Below are 13715 nucleotides of genomic sequence, written 5' to 3'. Positions count from 1 at the left end.
TTACTAAATGACCATGCCTGCATGTGGTGAACACAACTCAGTGAAGATGGTTGTATTGAGAAAAGCTTGAGAAACACTGAACTTTACTCTTCTGCTGTGAATATAAACATCTATAAAATTTCACTGATTCATTTAGAATCGTGATGAGCTTTTACTGAGTGCTTAGTCTCAAGGAAAACATAACATCAATTTATATGCAGATGACACACAACTCTATTTCTCTTTTAACCCCAATGACTCTGATCAAGTCCTTAGAATTCTTGCAGTCAAATGAAAAGTAAAGAATCCAAAAACCCATGAACATGAAACACTGTGCTAAAAGGCACTCAAAAAGTTAAATAGGCTGAACAGAAAAAAAGAGAAAGAACTAGAACTCACGAGAGAAGGGAACTGATGGTGGAGGAATGACGACAGGGTGGTGAGACGGCCAAGTAGACGACCACGAACTGACATAGACAAAGAGAAGCACAGAGACATATATACAGGGGAGGCAGAGGTGATTGGACACAGGTGAAACACATGAGGAACTGGTGCAGGCAATCACAAGGGTGGGAAACAGGACGAAGAAAGGAAGTACAGGTGGAAACACACAAGGAGCAAACCTTCAACACTTCAACACTAATAGCCATTCCACTCTTTGTCAGACGGATCTCCTGAGGAAGATTGTTCCAAACTCCTCATCCTCTTTTAAAGAGACATTTTATATATGTGTTGTCTTAGTCCTTTGGCTCCTTTAACTTTTATAAATATATTTATTTACTAGCTATGATCTTACCAACTGCTTTTTATTCATTTATGTGAGACTGTATCAGTAACATTTGTATCCTTATATTTGTGTTCTTGTGTTTGCTTTTAATTCTTTTCTACTGTTTGTCCTCAATTCTTCACTTTTAACTTGTGAAGCACCTTGTAACTGTGTTTTGAAAGGTGCTACATGAATCATTGAATAAACTTGTAGTAGTAGTAGTATAATGTACTCTAAGTGCTTCAGATGTCTCTCACCATGTGATTCTATTTAAAGAACAAAGATTCACATCATAGGTAGCAGTGATCATGTGATCAGTGTTGCCCTGCTGGCCAATCAACACAAGTCTTTACTCTGAAGAGAGGAGAAAGTGTCGGGCTGTTTGTCATTCAACACGACGATTTCAACATGATGACATCTCCGCAGTTCATTCTCTACCTGACATGTTTCCTCTTCGGGAAAATGGGTGAGTTGTGTGTTTTATAAATATTCAGTCGGTCCTGATGCTGATTACGATTTCATTTCTGTCACATAAAATTAACTGTTGTTTTGCTTTTCTCCTTTTTCTCTTCAGTTCAGATGCATCATTTTATCTTGTCTCAACAAGAGAGTGGATTTACATCAGTTGATGTTGGAGACAACTTGACTTTCAAATGTTTCTATGAGAGGGAGGACAAGATGATTTATTGGTTCAAGCAAACACCAGGACAGAAGCCTCGAATTATCTCAGTGACTTACAAATTCTCTAAAGATTTTTCATTATTTAATGAATTCAAGAACAATTCACGCTTCACTCTGGAATCTACTGATGTTGTGAGTCACCTAAATATCTCAGATGTGCAACTTTCAGACTCAGCTACTTACTACTGTTTCAAGAGTAATTCATATGTGTTTGAGTTCACGGAGGGCGTCACTGTCAGTGTGAAAGGTTCAGGGTTGAACATCCAGGCTCTGGTGCATCAGTCTGAGAACATCCAGCCAGGAGGCTCTGTGACTCTCAGCTGTACAGTTCACACTGGGACCTGTGATGGAGAACACAGTGTTTACTGGTTCAAGAACTCTGAAGTACCTCAGTCAGGACTCATTTACACCCACGGAGACAGGAAGGATCAGTGTGAGAGGAAACCTGACACACAGACACACACCTGTGTCTACAACTTGTCAATGAGACTGAACCGTTCTCATGCTGGGACCTACTACTGTGCTGTCGCTGCATGTGGACACATACTGTTTGGAAACGGGACCAAGCTGGACGTTGATGGTGAGTCACTACCAGAGACTGTCTCACTTGATGTATTGTGACAGTTGGGACCAAACAATTGGTAAAATCCTGTCCTGTCTGAATGTCCCTCCTGACCGTGACCCAACAATGCTTCACCACCAGTGGACGGTGGTGGTGTGCACCACAACTAAATAGAATTTTTTATTCATGATTATTATTGGTGATGATAACGATGATCATAGTAATGGTTATAATATACTGTTATTAAAAATAACACTAGTGGTGACAAGACGTGAATTATTAAGTATGAGTGCAGCTTTTTTTCCTTTTCTTTTTTTCTCTCAATGATCATATTATTATTACTATTATTAATATTGTGATGGGGACATTATTGTTGTTATAGTGGTCAGATGGTTCATATCATAATATGATCATTATTATTACATGATTATTAGTTTTGTTATTATAATTATAAATACTATTTTTTCTTTTAATATAGAAATGTCTTGTCACTTGTCTTGCAAAGTTAAATTAAAAATTAAAAAAGATGAAATAGAATTACTAGAATTTCTCCTGTTGCAGATGAGGTGAACTGGATGGTGTTTTTCCTGAGTGGAGCTTTGACATTCACCATCAGTGTTTTGCTGGCTGTGTTACTGTACAAGATAAACAAGAGAACATGCTGGAGATGTTCAGGTAACCACTCATCTCTAGATAGAGTTCAGTTTAGCTTTTGAGCAAAATGATAATAACACATTTTATTTCACGGCACCTTTCTAGATAAGGACACCTTAAAACATTTCATAAATAAATGCATGAATCATAAAACATGAATTAAAGTTTCATGTTTCACATTAAATTAAAAACCAAGGTTCAAATCAGGTTAAGAGGTAAAGGCACCTAACAGTACATGTGTGGACAAAAGAGTGACTCAAAGTTTTTATATGTGTTTCATACCCAGAGTCTTGTACACAACCATCATCTCCCTCTACAACAAATGCAGAGGTAAATATAATCTTTTTAAGTGTGAAATTTACATTCCACAACAAATACGTTTTTCATCAGGAGCCATCTTGATGTACTTATATGTCGTTTCCAGGGCAACCAAGATGCAGATGGCCTCCATTACGCTGCGTTAAATGTGAAAGTGGCCAGCAGATCAAGACGACAGAGGGACAACACCAGGGATGAATGTGTGTACTCAGGTGTTAAACTGTAGAATTGTGTTTTTTAGAACCGTCTTTGTTTGAGATGTGGGATTTCTCAGTCTTTCTTTAGTGGTGGAGCATGATTCTGGTCTATTATGCTTTTTTATCCTTTTTCCAAATATAAATGTTGCTTTTTTTGTGATTAATGATCAAATACAACAACAACGTGTGGGGGGGGGGCAATGTTTGGACAGTTGCTGTTGGTCTTTGTTGGTTTGACACTTTGACGATGACAGTTGGAAAAAAATGATTAAACTTCATGTAATGAAAGTTCGTGGCTCCGTCTGTGTGTGTGTGCAGCGAGTGACGGCTGCGTCGTTGATCTGCTGTGTGTTCACATAGGGAGTGTGTCTGCTGAGAAGCTGCTACGTGAGGTGATGACGTCTGTATTTCCTTGAATAAAAGAAAGCTGCTTTTGTCTCGTGTTGGTCATAGTCAACTAGTATTTGCTACATTGGTAAATGCTTTGAACAGATAATAAACCTCTTCTTTATTATCATGACTCGTCACTGTAATAAGTGCTTCAGTTACCTTTATTTGACATTCTATCCGTTTGCAATTAAACTTAAATTATATCATTTCTATTAATTGTAACATTTATGATAATTTTAATTGTTAATGACAATAAAGTAAAATGATCACATATTCATGTTACTGTATGTGTTCAGCATAATAGTGATCAGCTTCATGCCATGTATGTCATTACTGTGTGTACCTGTGATTTATTTATTCTGTGATTTAAAATATGTTGGTGAGATAAAGAGTCTCTCACAGTGTGAAATTTCTGAGAAGAACCCTAACTTGAAACATTGGTGGCAGTGAACATGTCATCACGTTTCCACAATAGGACACACAGAACAGTGTCACTGCAGATTGGCCAATCACCCACAGTCTTGTCTCTGAAGACTGGAGAACGTGTCAAGATTCTTCTCATTTAAAACACAGGAATTCAAACATGATGACTTCTCTCAAGTTTGTCTTCTATCTCACATGTCTCTTCCCAGGGAACATGGGTGAGTTGTGTTTCTGTGACCTTTTCTTCACAATAACTCTTCATGCAATATCTCATCATATTTTCTTTCTATTTTCATTTCATCTGTTCTTATTCTCCTTGCCCTTCAGCTCACAGCTCATCTTATCTGCCCTCCATCGTGCATCAAGACAAACGGTCATCATCAGACAAAGTTGGAGACAATGTGACTTTGCCGTGTTTCTATAAAAGTGAGGATTCAGCATGGCTCCTCTGGTACAAACAAACTCCAGCACAGGAGGTTCATCTCTAGCTTTTACATGTTTAATGCCAAGACCACTTTTTTTAATGAATTCAAGGATGCTGGGTTCTGAAAAAGGCACACATCACTTGACGATTTCTAATCTGAAAGTTTCAGACTCTGGTACTTACTACTGCACACAGCTACATGTTCGTCTTGACGTTTGCACAGGGCGTCACTGTCAGTGTGAAAGGTTCAGGGTTGAACATCCAGGCTCTGGTGCATCAGTCTGAGAACATCCAGCCAGGAGGCTCTGTGACTCTCAGCTGTACAGTTCACACTGGGACCTGTGGTGGAGACCACAGTGTTTACTGGTTCAAGAACTCTGAAGAACCTCAGTCAGGACTCATTTACACCCACGGAGACAGGAAGGATCAGTGTGAGAGGAAACCTGACACACAGACACACACCTGTGTCTACAACTTGTCAATGAGACTGAACCGTTCTCATGCTGGGACCTACTACTGTGCTGTCGCTGCATGTGGACATGTACTGTTTGGAAACGGGACCAAGCTGGACTTTAAACGTGAGTAACAGAGCTCATCTTGTTTAATGAAATAAAATTTTGTATAAGTTTCTAATCAAATGTTGTAACAAGACAGAAATAAGCTCTTGTTCTCTGCAGATGAGTTGAAATCTCCCAGATCTCATGTTTATTTCTTGAGCTGAGCTCTGACAGCCACCATCTTCCTGTGAGTTTCTCTGGCTTCCTCCATGTATCAAACAATCAAGAGAAACAGCTGCCAGTGCACAGGTACGTGGAAACAGTTTCATCCAATAGCTTGCATTCACTGAATATAACTTCTGAATAAAGGAACATTTTGTGTGTTTTATAACCAGAGTCACAAGCAAGATCATCAGCTCCCCCCACAACAAATCCACAGGTGACGTTAATGACCATTCAAACATCCTTTTACTGTTTCAATTTCTATTTCTATCTATATAATATCCTAATCCGCCTCTACATGTTTTGTAACCAGGGTTACCGAGACGCAGACGACCTCCATTATGTAGTGTCCAGGCAGTAGAGCTGGACACCTTCTGTATTTGTCTCTGTGTTTAATCACCACATTAGTGTAGGTGTAACTATGTCTTTACTGACATCAGAACAGTTCTGTGTATAAGATGTTTACCTCCGTGTGAAACATGTAAAGCTTCTGTTTGCTATCATCTCAATAAAACTAGTTTTCCATTGTGTGCATGACTCTTTTCTACTGTGTCTGTTCATGCAAAGTAATGAAGGTAACAGTGGACGACGTGCATCCTGCCGCAGCATGAGCTTTCTTGTGAAGCCGAGTTTCACCGTTCACAGATCACACCTATCTGTCGGAAACATGGTGACCACATGCAAGCATCTTTTGATCATTTCCTTGTTGGCCCTAGTAGTGCTTTAGTTAGGTTTGCATGACTTATTATCATTGTGTGTACCAACCAAACATGTTATCTGCTGATGAGACAAAGTGATTTAAGACTACGTTCACCTCTATGAAGTGAGGACGTTGGCGGCAGCACTGATCTCAGAGATGCAGATCTCAAAACCTCAATATAGTTTAAAGCAAAAACTGCACAAGGCTCAGGGGAAAGACAAGTCATTTGAGTGAACTGAGCCTTTAATGTAGCGTGAGCAGCAGCAGGAGAAGAAAACTAAAAGCAATGATCGTGACAGCTTCACAGAATAAGTGGAAAGCTCATCTTTGGTAGAAAGGTTGTTGGAGACTAAAGGGCAGTAAGTGACGTAGCTCGACATTGTGAATAACAAAATCCTCTGAAGTTTCAGGATTAGAAAAGACAGATTATGAAAAAAATAATTGGTGCTATAAACTTGAACCATGAAGATGATAATGCTGATGATGAAGATGCAGACAACCTACATTACTCTGCTTTAATGGAGCACAGGTTCAGCAGAGCAAGAAGACAAACAGACGGTGATGGGAGTGAATGTGTGTACTCCAGTGTAAAGATCTAGAGCTGAACATGTTTCACTTCCATACATTCTGAATGTAAAGCTTTTTAATGCAAAACAAATAAAGATTTTAAATCAGCCAAACTAATTTGATGTTGTCAGTTGCCATATTTTCCACTCCCACTAAATACAGAATATACTTCTTGAACTTAAACACATGTTTAAACATTTCGTACACCTCACATGTGAGGATCTTTATTTAGCCTCTGTGTGGTCGACAGTCTAAAGACCCTCTGCTCTCTTTGTCTGAGCACTTTCAAACAGGAAGTCTCTGCAGTGTCTTCACTTCACCCCAGCAGAATATTTCAAGTAAACAGTAATGAAATGACCAGAAGTTGCTCTCATCAAGCAGTGTCATGAAATAGGGATTCAAAGTGTTAAACTCACACATATCCACAAATAAAATGTGAAATCATTACTCATGAAATCATATTTATTACTCTATCAACCACATGGTAGCCATGATCCAGTCTGTGGGACTTGAAAGGGGCAGATGAAGCAATAGAACAAGTTCCCCACAGCCCACAGCAAATAAAAAGAGATCTCACAAAATATGATCACATTTTCTGATGTAGTACACAAACCACTGCCCTCATCTTTGCTGATATCTTTTTGTTTTCAAGTCACACGTCGTAATAAACTATGAATGTGTGTCATGTACATGTCACGTCTGAAAGTTTCAAGAGCAGTTACTCTACAATGTGACTCTTAAAACTGTTTCCTCCACTAAGGAGTTATGTTTTCACCCCTGTCTTGTCTGGTTGGCTGGTTGGGAGAGGGATAGAGCATGGGCCAAGAAATAACCCGTTACATTTGGGTTCAGATCTGGACAAAAGGGGCTGATCCAAGATTTTTCCATCACTTTCTTCAACATTGTAAGACACATAATCTCTTGCATAACAGGGAAGAGGTAGAGACCTGTAGTAGTAGTAGTATAATGTACTCTAAGTGCTTCAGATGTCTCTCACCATGTGATTCTATTTAAAGAACAAAGATTCACATCATAGGTAGCAGTGATCATGTGACCAGTGTTGTCCTGCTGGCCAATCAACACAAGTCTTTACTCTGAAGAGAGGAGAAAGTGTCGGGCTGTTTGTCATTCAACACGACGATTTCAACATGATGACATCTCCGCAGTTCATTCTCTACCTGACATGTTTCCTCTTCGGGAAAATGGGTGAGTTGTGTGTTTTATAAATATTCAGTCGGTCCTGATGCTGATTACGATTTCATTTCTGTCACATAAAATTAACTGTTATTTGGCTTTTCTCCTTTTTCTCTTCAGTTCAGATGCATCATTTTAACTTGTCTCATCAACACAGTGGATTTAAATCAGTTGATGTTGGAGACAACTTGACTTTCAAGTATTTCTATGAGAGGGAGGACGATAAGATTTATTGGTTCAAGCAAACACCAGGACAGAAGCCTCGAATTATCTCAGTGACTTACAAGTTATCGAAAGATTTTTCATTATTTAATGAATTCAAGAACAATCCACGCTTCACTCTGGAATCTACTGATGTTGTGAGTCACCTAAAAATCTCAGATGTGCAACTTTCAGACTCAGCTACTTACTACTGTTTAAAGAGTCGTTCATATGTGTTTGAGTTTACGGAGGGCGTCACTGTCAGTGTGAAAGGTTCAGGGTTGAACATCCAGGCTCTGGTGCATCAGTCTGAGAACATCCAGCCAGGAGGCTCTGTGACTCTCAGCTGTACAGTTCACACTGGGACCTGTGATGGAGAACACAGTATTTACTGGTTCAAGAACTCTGAAGAACCTCAGTCAGGACTCATTTACACCCACGGAGACAGGAAGGATCAGTGTGAGAGGAAACCTGACACACAGACACACACCTGTGTCTACAACTTGTCAATGAGACTGAACCGTTCTCATGCTGGGACCTACTACTGTGCTGTGGCTGCATGTGGACACATACTGTTTGGAAACGGGACCAAGCTGGACGTTGATGGTGAGTCACTACCAGAGACTGTCTCACTTGATGTATTGTGACAGTTGGGACCAAACAATTGGTAAAATCCTGTCCTGTCTGAATGTCCCTCCTGACGGTGACCCAACAATGCTTCACCACCAGTGGACGGTGGTGGTGTGCACCACAACTAAATAGAATGTTTTATTTATGATTATTATTGGTGATGATAACGATGATCATAGTAATGGTTATAATATACTGTTATTATAAATAACACTAGTGGTGACAAGACGTGAATTATTAAGTATGAGTGCAGCTTTTTTTCCTTTTCTTTTTTTCCCTCAATGATCATATTATTATTACTATTATTATTATTGTGATGGGGACATTATTGTTGTTATAGTGGTCAGATGGTTCATATCATTATATGATCATTATTATTACATGATTGTTAGTTTTGTTATTATAATTATTAATATTTTTTTTTCTTTTAATATAGAAATGTCTCGTCACTTGTCTTGCAAAGGTAAATTAAAAATTAAAAAAGAAGAGTCAGAATTACTAGAATTTCTCCTGTTGCAGATGAGGTGAACTGGACGGTGTTTTTCCTGAGTGGAGCTTTGACATTCACCATCAGTGTTTTGCTGGCTGTGTTACTGTACAAGATAAACAAGAGAACATGCTGGAGATGTTCAGGTAACCACTCATCTCTAGATAGAGTTCAGTTTAGATTTTGAGCAAAATGATAATAATACATTTATTTCGCGGCACCTTTCTAGATAAGGACACCTTAAAACATTTCATAAATAAATGCATGAATCATAAAACATGAATTAAAGGTTCATGTTTCACATTAAATTAAAAACCAAGGTTCAAATCAGGTTAAGAGGTAAAGGCACCTAACAGTACATGTGTGGACAAAAGAGTGACTCAAAGTTTTTATATGTGTTTCATACCCAGAGTCTTGTACACAACCATCATCTCCCTCCACAACAAATGCAGAGGTAAATATAATCTTTTTAAGTGTTACATTTACATTCCACAACAAACACGTTTTTCATCAGGAGCCATCTTGATGTACTTATATGTCGTTTCTAGGGCAACCAAGATGCAGATGGCCTCCATTACGCTGCGTTAAATGTGAAAGTGGCCAGCAGATCAAGACGACAGAGGGACAACACCAGGGATGAATGTGTGTACTCAGGTGTTAAACTGTAGAATTGTGTGTTTTAGAACCGTCTTTGTTTGAGATGTGGGATTTCTCAGTCTTTCTTTAGTGGTGGAGCGTGATTCTGGTCTATTATGCTTTTTTATCCTTTTTCCAATTATTAATGTTGCTTTTTTTGTGATTAATGATCAAATACAACAACAACGTGTGGGGGGGGGGGGGGGCAATGTTTGTACAGTTGCTGTTGGTCTTTGTTGGTTTGACACTTTGACGATGACAGTTGGAAAAAAATGATTAAACTTCATGTAATGAAAGTTTGTGGCTCCGTCTGTGTGTGTGTGTGCAGCGAGTGACGGCTGCGTCGTTGATCTACTGTGTGTTCACATAGGGAGTGTGTCTGCTGAGAAGCTGCTACGTGAGGTGATGACGTCTGTATTTCCTTGAATAAAAGAAAGCTGCTTTTGTCTCGTGTTGGTCATAGTCAACTAGTATTTGCGACATTGGTAAATGCTTTGAACAGATAATAAACCTCTTCTTTATTATCATGACTCGTCACTGTAATAAGTGCTTCAGTTACCTTTATTTGACATTCTATCGGTTTGCAATTAAACTTAAATTATATCATTTCTATTAATTGTAACATTTATGATAATTTTAATTGTTAATGACAATAAAGTAAAATGATCACATATTCATGTTACTGTATGTGTTCATCATAATAGTGATCAGCTTCATGCCATGTATGTCATTACTGTGTGTACCTGTGATTTATTTATTCTGTGATTTAAAATATGTTGGTGAGATAAAGAGACTCTCACAGTGTGAATTTTCTGAGAAGAACCCTAACTTGAAACATTGGTGGCAGTGAACATGTCATCACGTTTCCACAATAGGACACACAGAACAGTGTCACTGCAGATTGGCCAATCACAGTCTTGTCTCTGAAGACTGGAGAACGTGTCAAGATTCTTCTCATTTAAAACACAGGAATTCAAACATGATGACTTCTCTCAAGTTTGTCTTCTATCTCACGTCTCTTCCCAGGGAACATGGGTGAGTTGTGTTTCTGTGACCTTTTCTTCACAATAACTCTTCATGCAATATCTCATCATATTTTCTTTCTATTTTCATTTCATCTGTTCTTATTCTCCTTGCCCTTCAGCTCACAGCTCATCTTATCTGCCCTCCATCCTGCATCAAGACAAACGGTCATTATCAGACAAGTTGGAGACAATGTGACTTTGCCGTGTTTCTATAAAAGTGAGGATTCAGCATGGCTCCTCTGGTACAAACAAACTCCAGCACAGGAGGTTCATCTCCAGCTTTTACATGTTTAATGCCAAGACCACTTTTTTTAATGAATTCAAGGATGCTGGGTTCTGAAAAAGGCACACATCACTTGACGATTTCTAATCTGAAAGTTTCAGACTCTGGTACTTACTACTGCACACAGCTACATGTTCGTCTTGACGTTTGCACAGGGCGTCACTGTCAGTGTGAAAGGTTCAGGGTTGAACATCCAGGCTCTGGTGCATCAGTCTGAGAACATCCAGCCAGGAGGCTCTGTGACTCTCAGCTGTACAGTTCACACTGGGACCTGTGGTGGAGAACACAGTGTTTACTGGTTCAAGAACTCTGAAGAACCTCAGTCAGGACTCATTTACACCCACGGAGACAGGAAGGATCAGTGTGAGAGGAAACCTGACACACAGACACACACCTGTGTCTACAACTTGACAATGAGACTGAACCGTTCTCATGCTGGGACCTACTACTGTGCTGTCGCTGCATGTGGACACATACTGTTTGGAAACGGGACCAAGCTGGACTTTAAACGTGAGTAACAGAGCTCATCTTGTTTAATGAAATAATATTTTGTATAAGTTTCTAATCAAATGTTGTAACAAGACAGAAATAAGCTCTTGTTCTCTGCAGATGAGTTGAAATCTCCCAGATCTCATGTTTATTTCTTGAGCTGAGCTCTGACAGCCACCATCTTCCTGTGAGTTTCTCTGGCTTCCTCCATGTATCAAACAATCAAGAGAAACAGCTGCCAGTGCACAGGTACATGGAAACAGTTTCATCCAATAGCTTGCATTCACTGAATATAACTTCTGAATAAAGGAACATTTTGTGTGTTTTATAACCAGAGTCACAAGCAAGATCATCAGCTCCCCCCACAACAAAGCCACAGGTGACGTTAATGACCATTCAAACATCCTTTTACTGTTTCAATTTCTATTTCTATCTATATAATATCCTAATCCGCCTCTACATGTTTTGTAACCAGGGTTAACGAGACGCAGACGACCTCCATTATGTAGTGTCCAGGCAGTAGAGCTGGACACCTTCTGTATTTGTCTCTGTGTTTAATCACCACATTAGTGTAGGTGTAACTATGTCTTTACTGACATCAGAACAGTTCTGTGTATAAGATGTTTACCTCCGTGTGAAACATGTAAAGCTTCAGTTTGCTATCATCTCAATAAAACTAGTTTTCCATTGTGTGCATGACTCTTTTCTACTGTGTCTGTTCATGCAAAGTAATGAAGGTAACAGTGGACGACGTGCATCCTGCCGCAGCATGAGCTTTCTTGTGAAGCCGAGTTTCAGCATTCACAGACCACACCTATCTGTCGGAAACATGGTGACCACATGCAAGCATCTTTTGATCATTTCCTTGTGGGCCCTAGTAGTGCTTTAGTTAGGTTTGCATGACTTATTATCATTGTGTGTACCAACCAAACATGTTATCTGCTGATGAGACAAAGTGATTTAAGACTATGTTCACCTCTATGAAGTGAGGACGTTGGCGGCAGCACTGATCTCAGAGATGCAGATCTCAAAACCTCAATATAGTTTAAAGCAAAAACTGCACAAGGCTCAGGGGAAAGACAAGTCATTTGAGTGAACTGAGCCTTTAATGTAGCGTGAGCAGCAGCAGGAGAAGAAAACTAAAGGAAATGATCGTGACAGCTTCACAGAATAAGTGGAAAGCTCATCTTTGGTAGAAAGGTTGTTGGAGACTAAAGGGCAGTAAGTGACGTAGCTCGACATTGTGAATAACAAAATCCTCTGAAGTTTCAGGATTAGAAAAAACAGATTATGAAAAAAATAATTGGTGCTGAAAACTTGAACCATGAAGATGATAATGCTGATGATGAAGATGCAGACAACCTACATTACTCTGCTTTAATGGAGCACAGGTTCAGCAGAGCAAGAAGACAAACAGACGGTGACGGGAGTGAATGTGTGTACTCCAGTGTAAAGCAGTAGAGCTGAACATGTTTCACTTCCACACATTCTGAATGTAAAGCTTTTTAATGCAAAACAAATAAAGATTTTAAATCAGCCAAACTAATTTGATGTTGTCAGTTGCCATATTTTCCACTCCCACTAAGTACAGAATATACTTCTTGAACTTAACCACATGTTGTTTAAACATTTCGTACACCTCACATGTGAGGATCTTTATTTAGCCTCTGTGTGGTCGACAGTCTAAAGACCCTCTGCTCTCTTTGTCTGAGCACTTTCAAACAGGAAGTCTCTGCAGTGTCTTCACTTCACCCCAGCAGAATATTTCAAGTAAACAGTAATGAAATGACCAGAAGTTGCTCTCATCAAGCAGTGTCATAAAATAGGGATTCAAAGTGTTAAACTCACACATATCCACAAATAAAATGTGAAATCATTACTCATGAAATCATATTTATTACTCTATCAACCACATGGTAGCCATGATCCAGTCTGTGGGACTTGAAAGGGGCAGATGAAGCAATAGAACAAGTTCCCCACAGCCCACAGCAAATAAAAAGAGATCTCACAAAACATGATCACATTTTCTGATGTAGTACACAAACCACTGCCCTCATCTTTGCTGATATCTTTTTGTTTTCAAGTCACACGTCGTAATAAACTATGAATGTGTGTCATGTACATGTCACGTCTGAAAGTTTCAAGAGCAGTTACTCTACAATGTGACTCTTAAAACTGTTTCCTCCACTAAGGAGGTTATGTTTTCACCCCTGTCTTGTCTGGTTGGCTGGTTGGGAGAGGGATAGAGCATGGGCCAAGAAATAACCCGTTACATTTGGGTTCAGATCTGGACAAAAGGGGCTGATCCAAGATTTTTCCATCACTTTCTTCAACATTGTAAGACACATAATCTCTTACATAACAGGGAAGAGGTAGAGACCTGTAGTAGT

General features: G+C 39.3%; 2 protein-coding genes across 2 annotated transcripts; both read left to right on the top strand.

Moving 5' to 3' along the window:
• Positions 1-1153: 1153 nt before the first annotated feature.
• Positions 1154-3186, top strand: LOC138406674 (uncharacterized). Its single transcript, XM_069519257.1, has 5 exons — positions 1154-1220; positions 1320-2006; positions 2550-2663; positions 2929-2972; positions 3067-3186. The coding sequence occupies exons 1-5, from the start codon at positions 1154-1156 to the stop codon at positions 3184-3186; spliced, it is 1032 nt and encodes a 343-aa protein (XP_069375358.1).
• Positions 3187-7528: 4342 nt separating this feature from the next.
• On the top strand, positions 7529-9560 carry LOC138406673 (uncharacterized). The gene is made up of 5 exons (XM_069519256.1): positions 7529-7595; positions 7695-8381; positions 8925-9038; positions 9303-9346; positions 9441-9560. The coding sequence occupies exons 1-5, from the start codon at positions 7529-7531 to the stop codon at positions 9558-9560; spliced, it is 1032 nt and encodes a 343-aa protein (XP_069375357.1).
• Positions 9561-13715: the final 4155 nt, after the last annotated feature.

The sequence above is a fragment of the Paralichthys olivaceus genome, chromosome 22 (assembly GCF_024713975.1).
Source record: "Paralichthys olivaceus isolate ysfri-2021 chromosome 22, ASM2471397v2, whole genome shotgun sequence".
NCBI classification, from domain to species: Eukaryota; Metazoa; Chordata; class Actinopteri; order Pleuronectiformes; family Paralichthyidae; genus Paralichthys; species Paralichthys olivaceus.
The sequence above is the reverse complement of the archived record's forward strand: the minus strand, read 5'-3'. Positions and strand labels throughout refer to the sequence as shown.

Bases quoted from the DNA above. Each gene is read 5' to 3' on its own strand.
- LOC138406674 (XM_069519257.1), top strand. From the start codon at position 1,154: ATGATGACATCTCCGCAGTTCATTCTCTACCTGACATGTTTCCTCTTC. The intron at 2,007-2,549 runs GTGAGTCACTAC...CTCCTGTTGCAG, and splicing joins GACCAAGCTGGACGTTGATG to ATGAGGTGAACTGGATGGTG. The intron at 2,664-2,928 runs GTAACCACTCAT...TTTCATACCCAG, and splicing joins AACATGCTGGAGATGTTCAG to AGTCTTGTACACAACCATCA.
- LOC138406673 (XM_069519256.1), top strand. From the start codon at position 7,529: ATGATGACATCTCCGCAGTTCATTCTCTACCTGACATGTTTCCTCTTC. The intron at 7,596-7,694 runs GTGTTTTATAAA...TTTTCTCTTCAG, and splicing joins CGGGAAAATGGGTGAGTTGT to TTCAGATGCATCATTTTAAC. The intron at 8,382-8,924 runs GTGAGTCACTAC...CTCCTGTTGCAG, and splicing joins GACCAAGCTGGACGTTGATG to ATGAGGTGAACTGGACGGTG.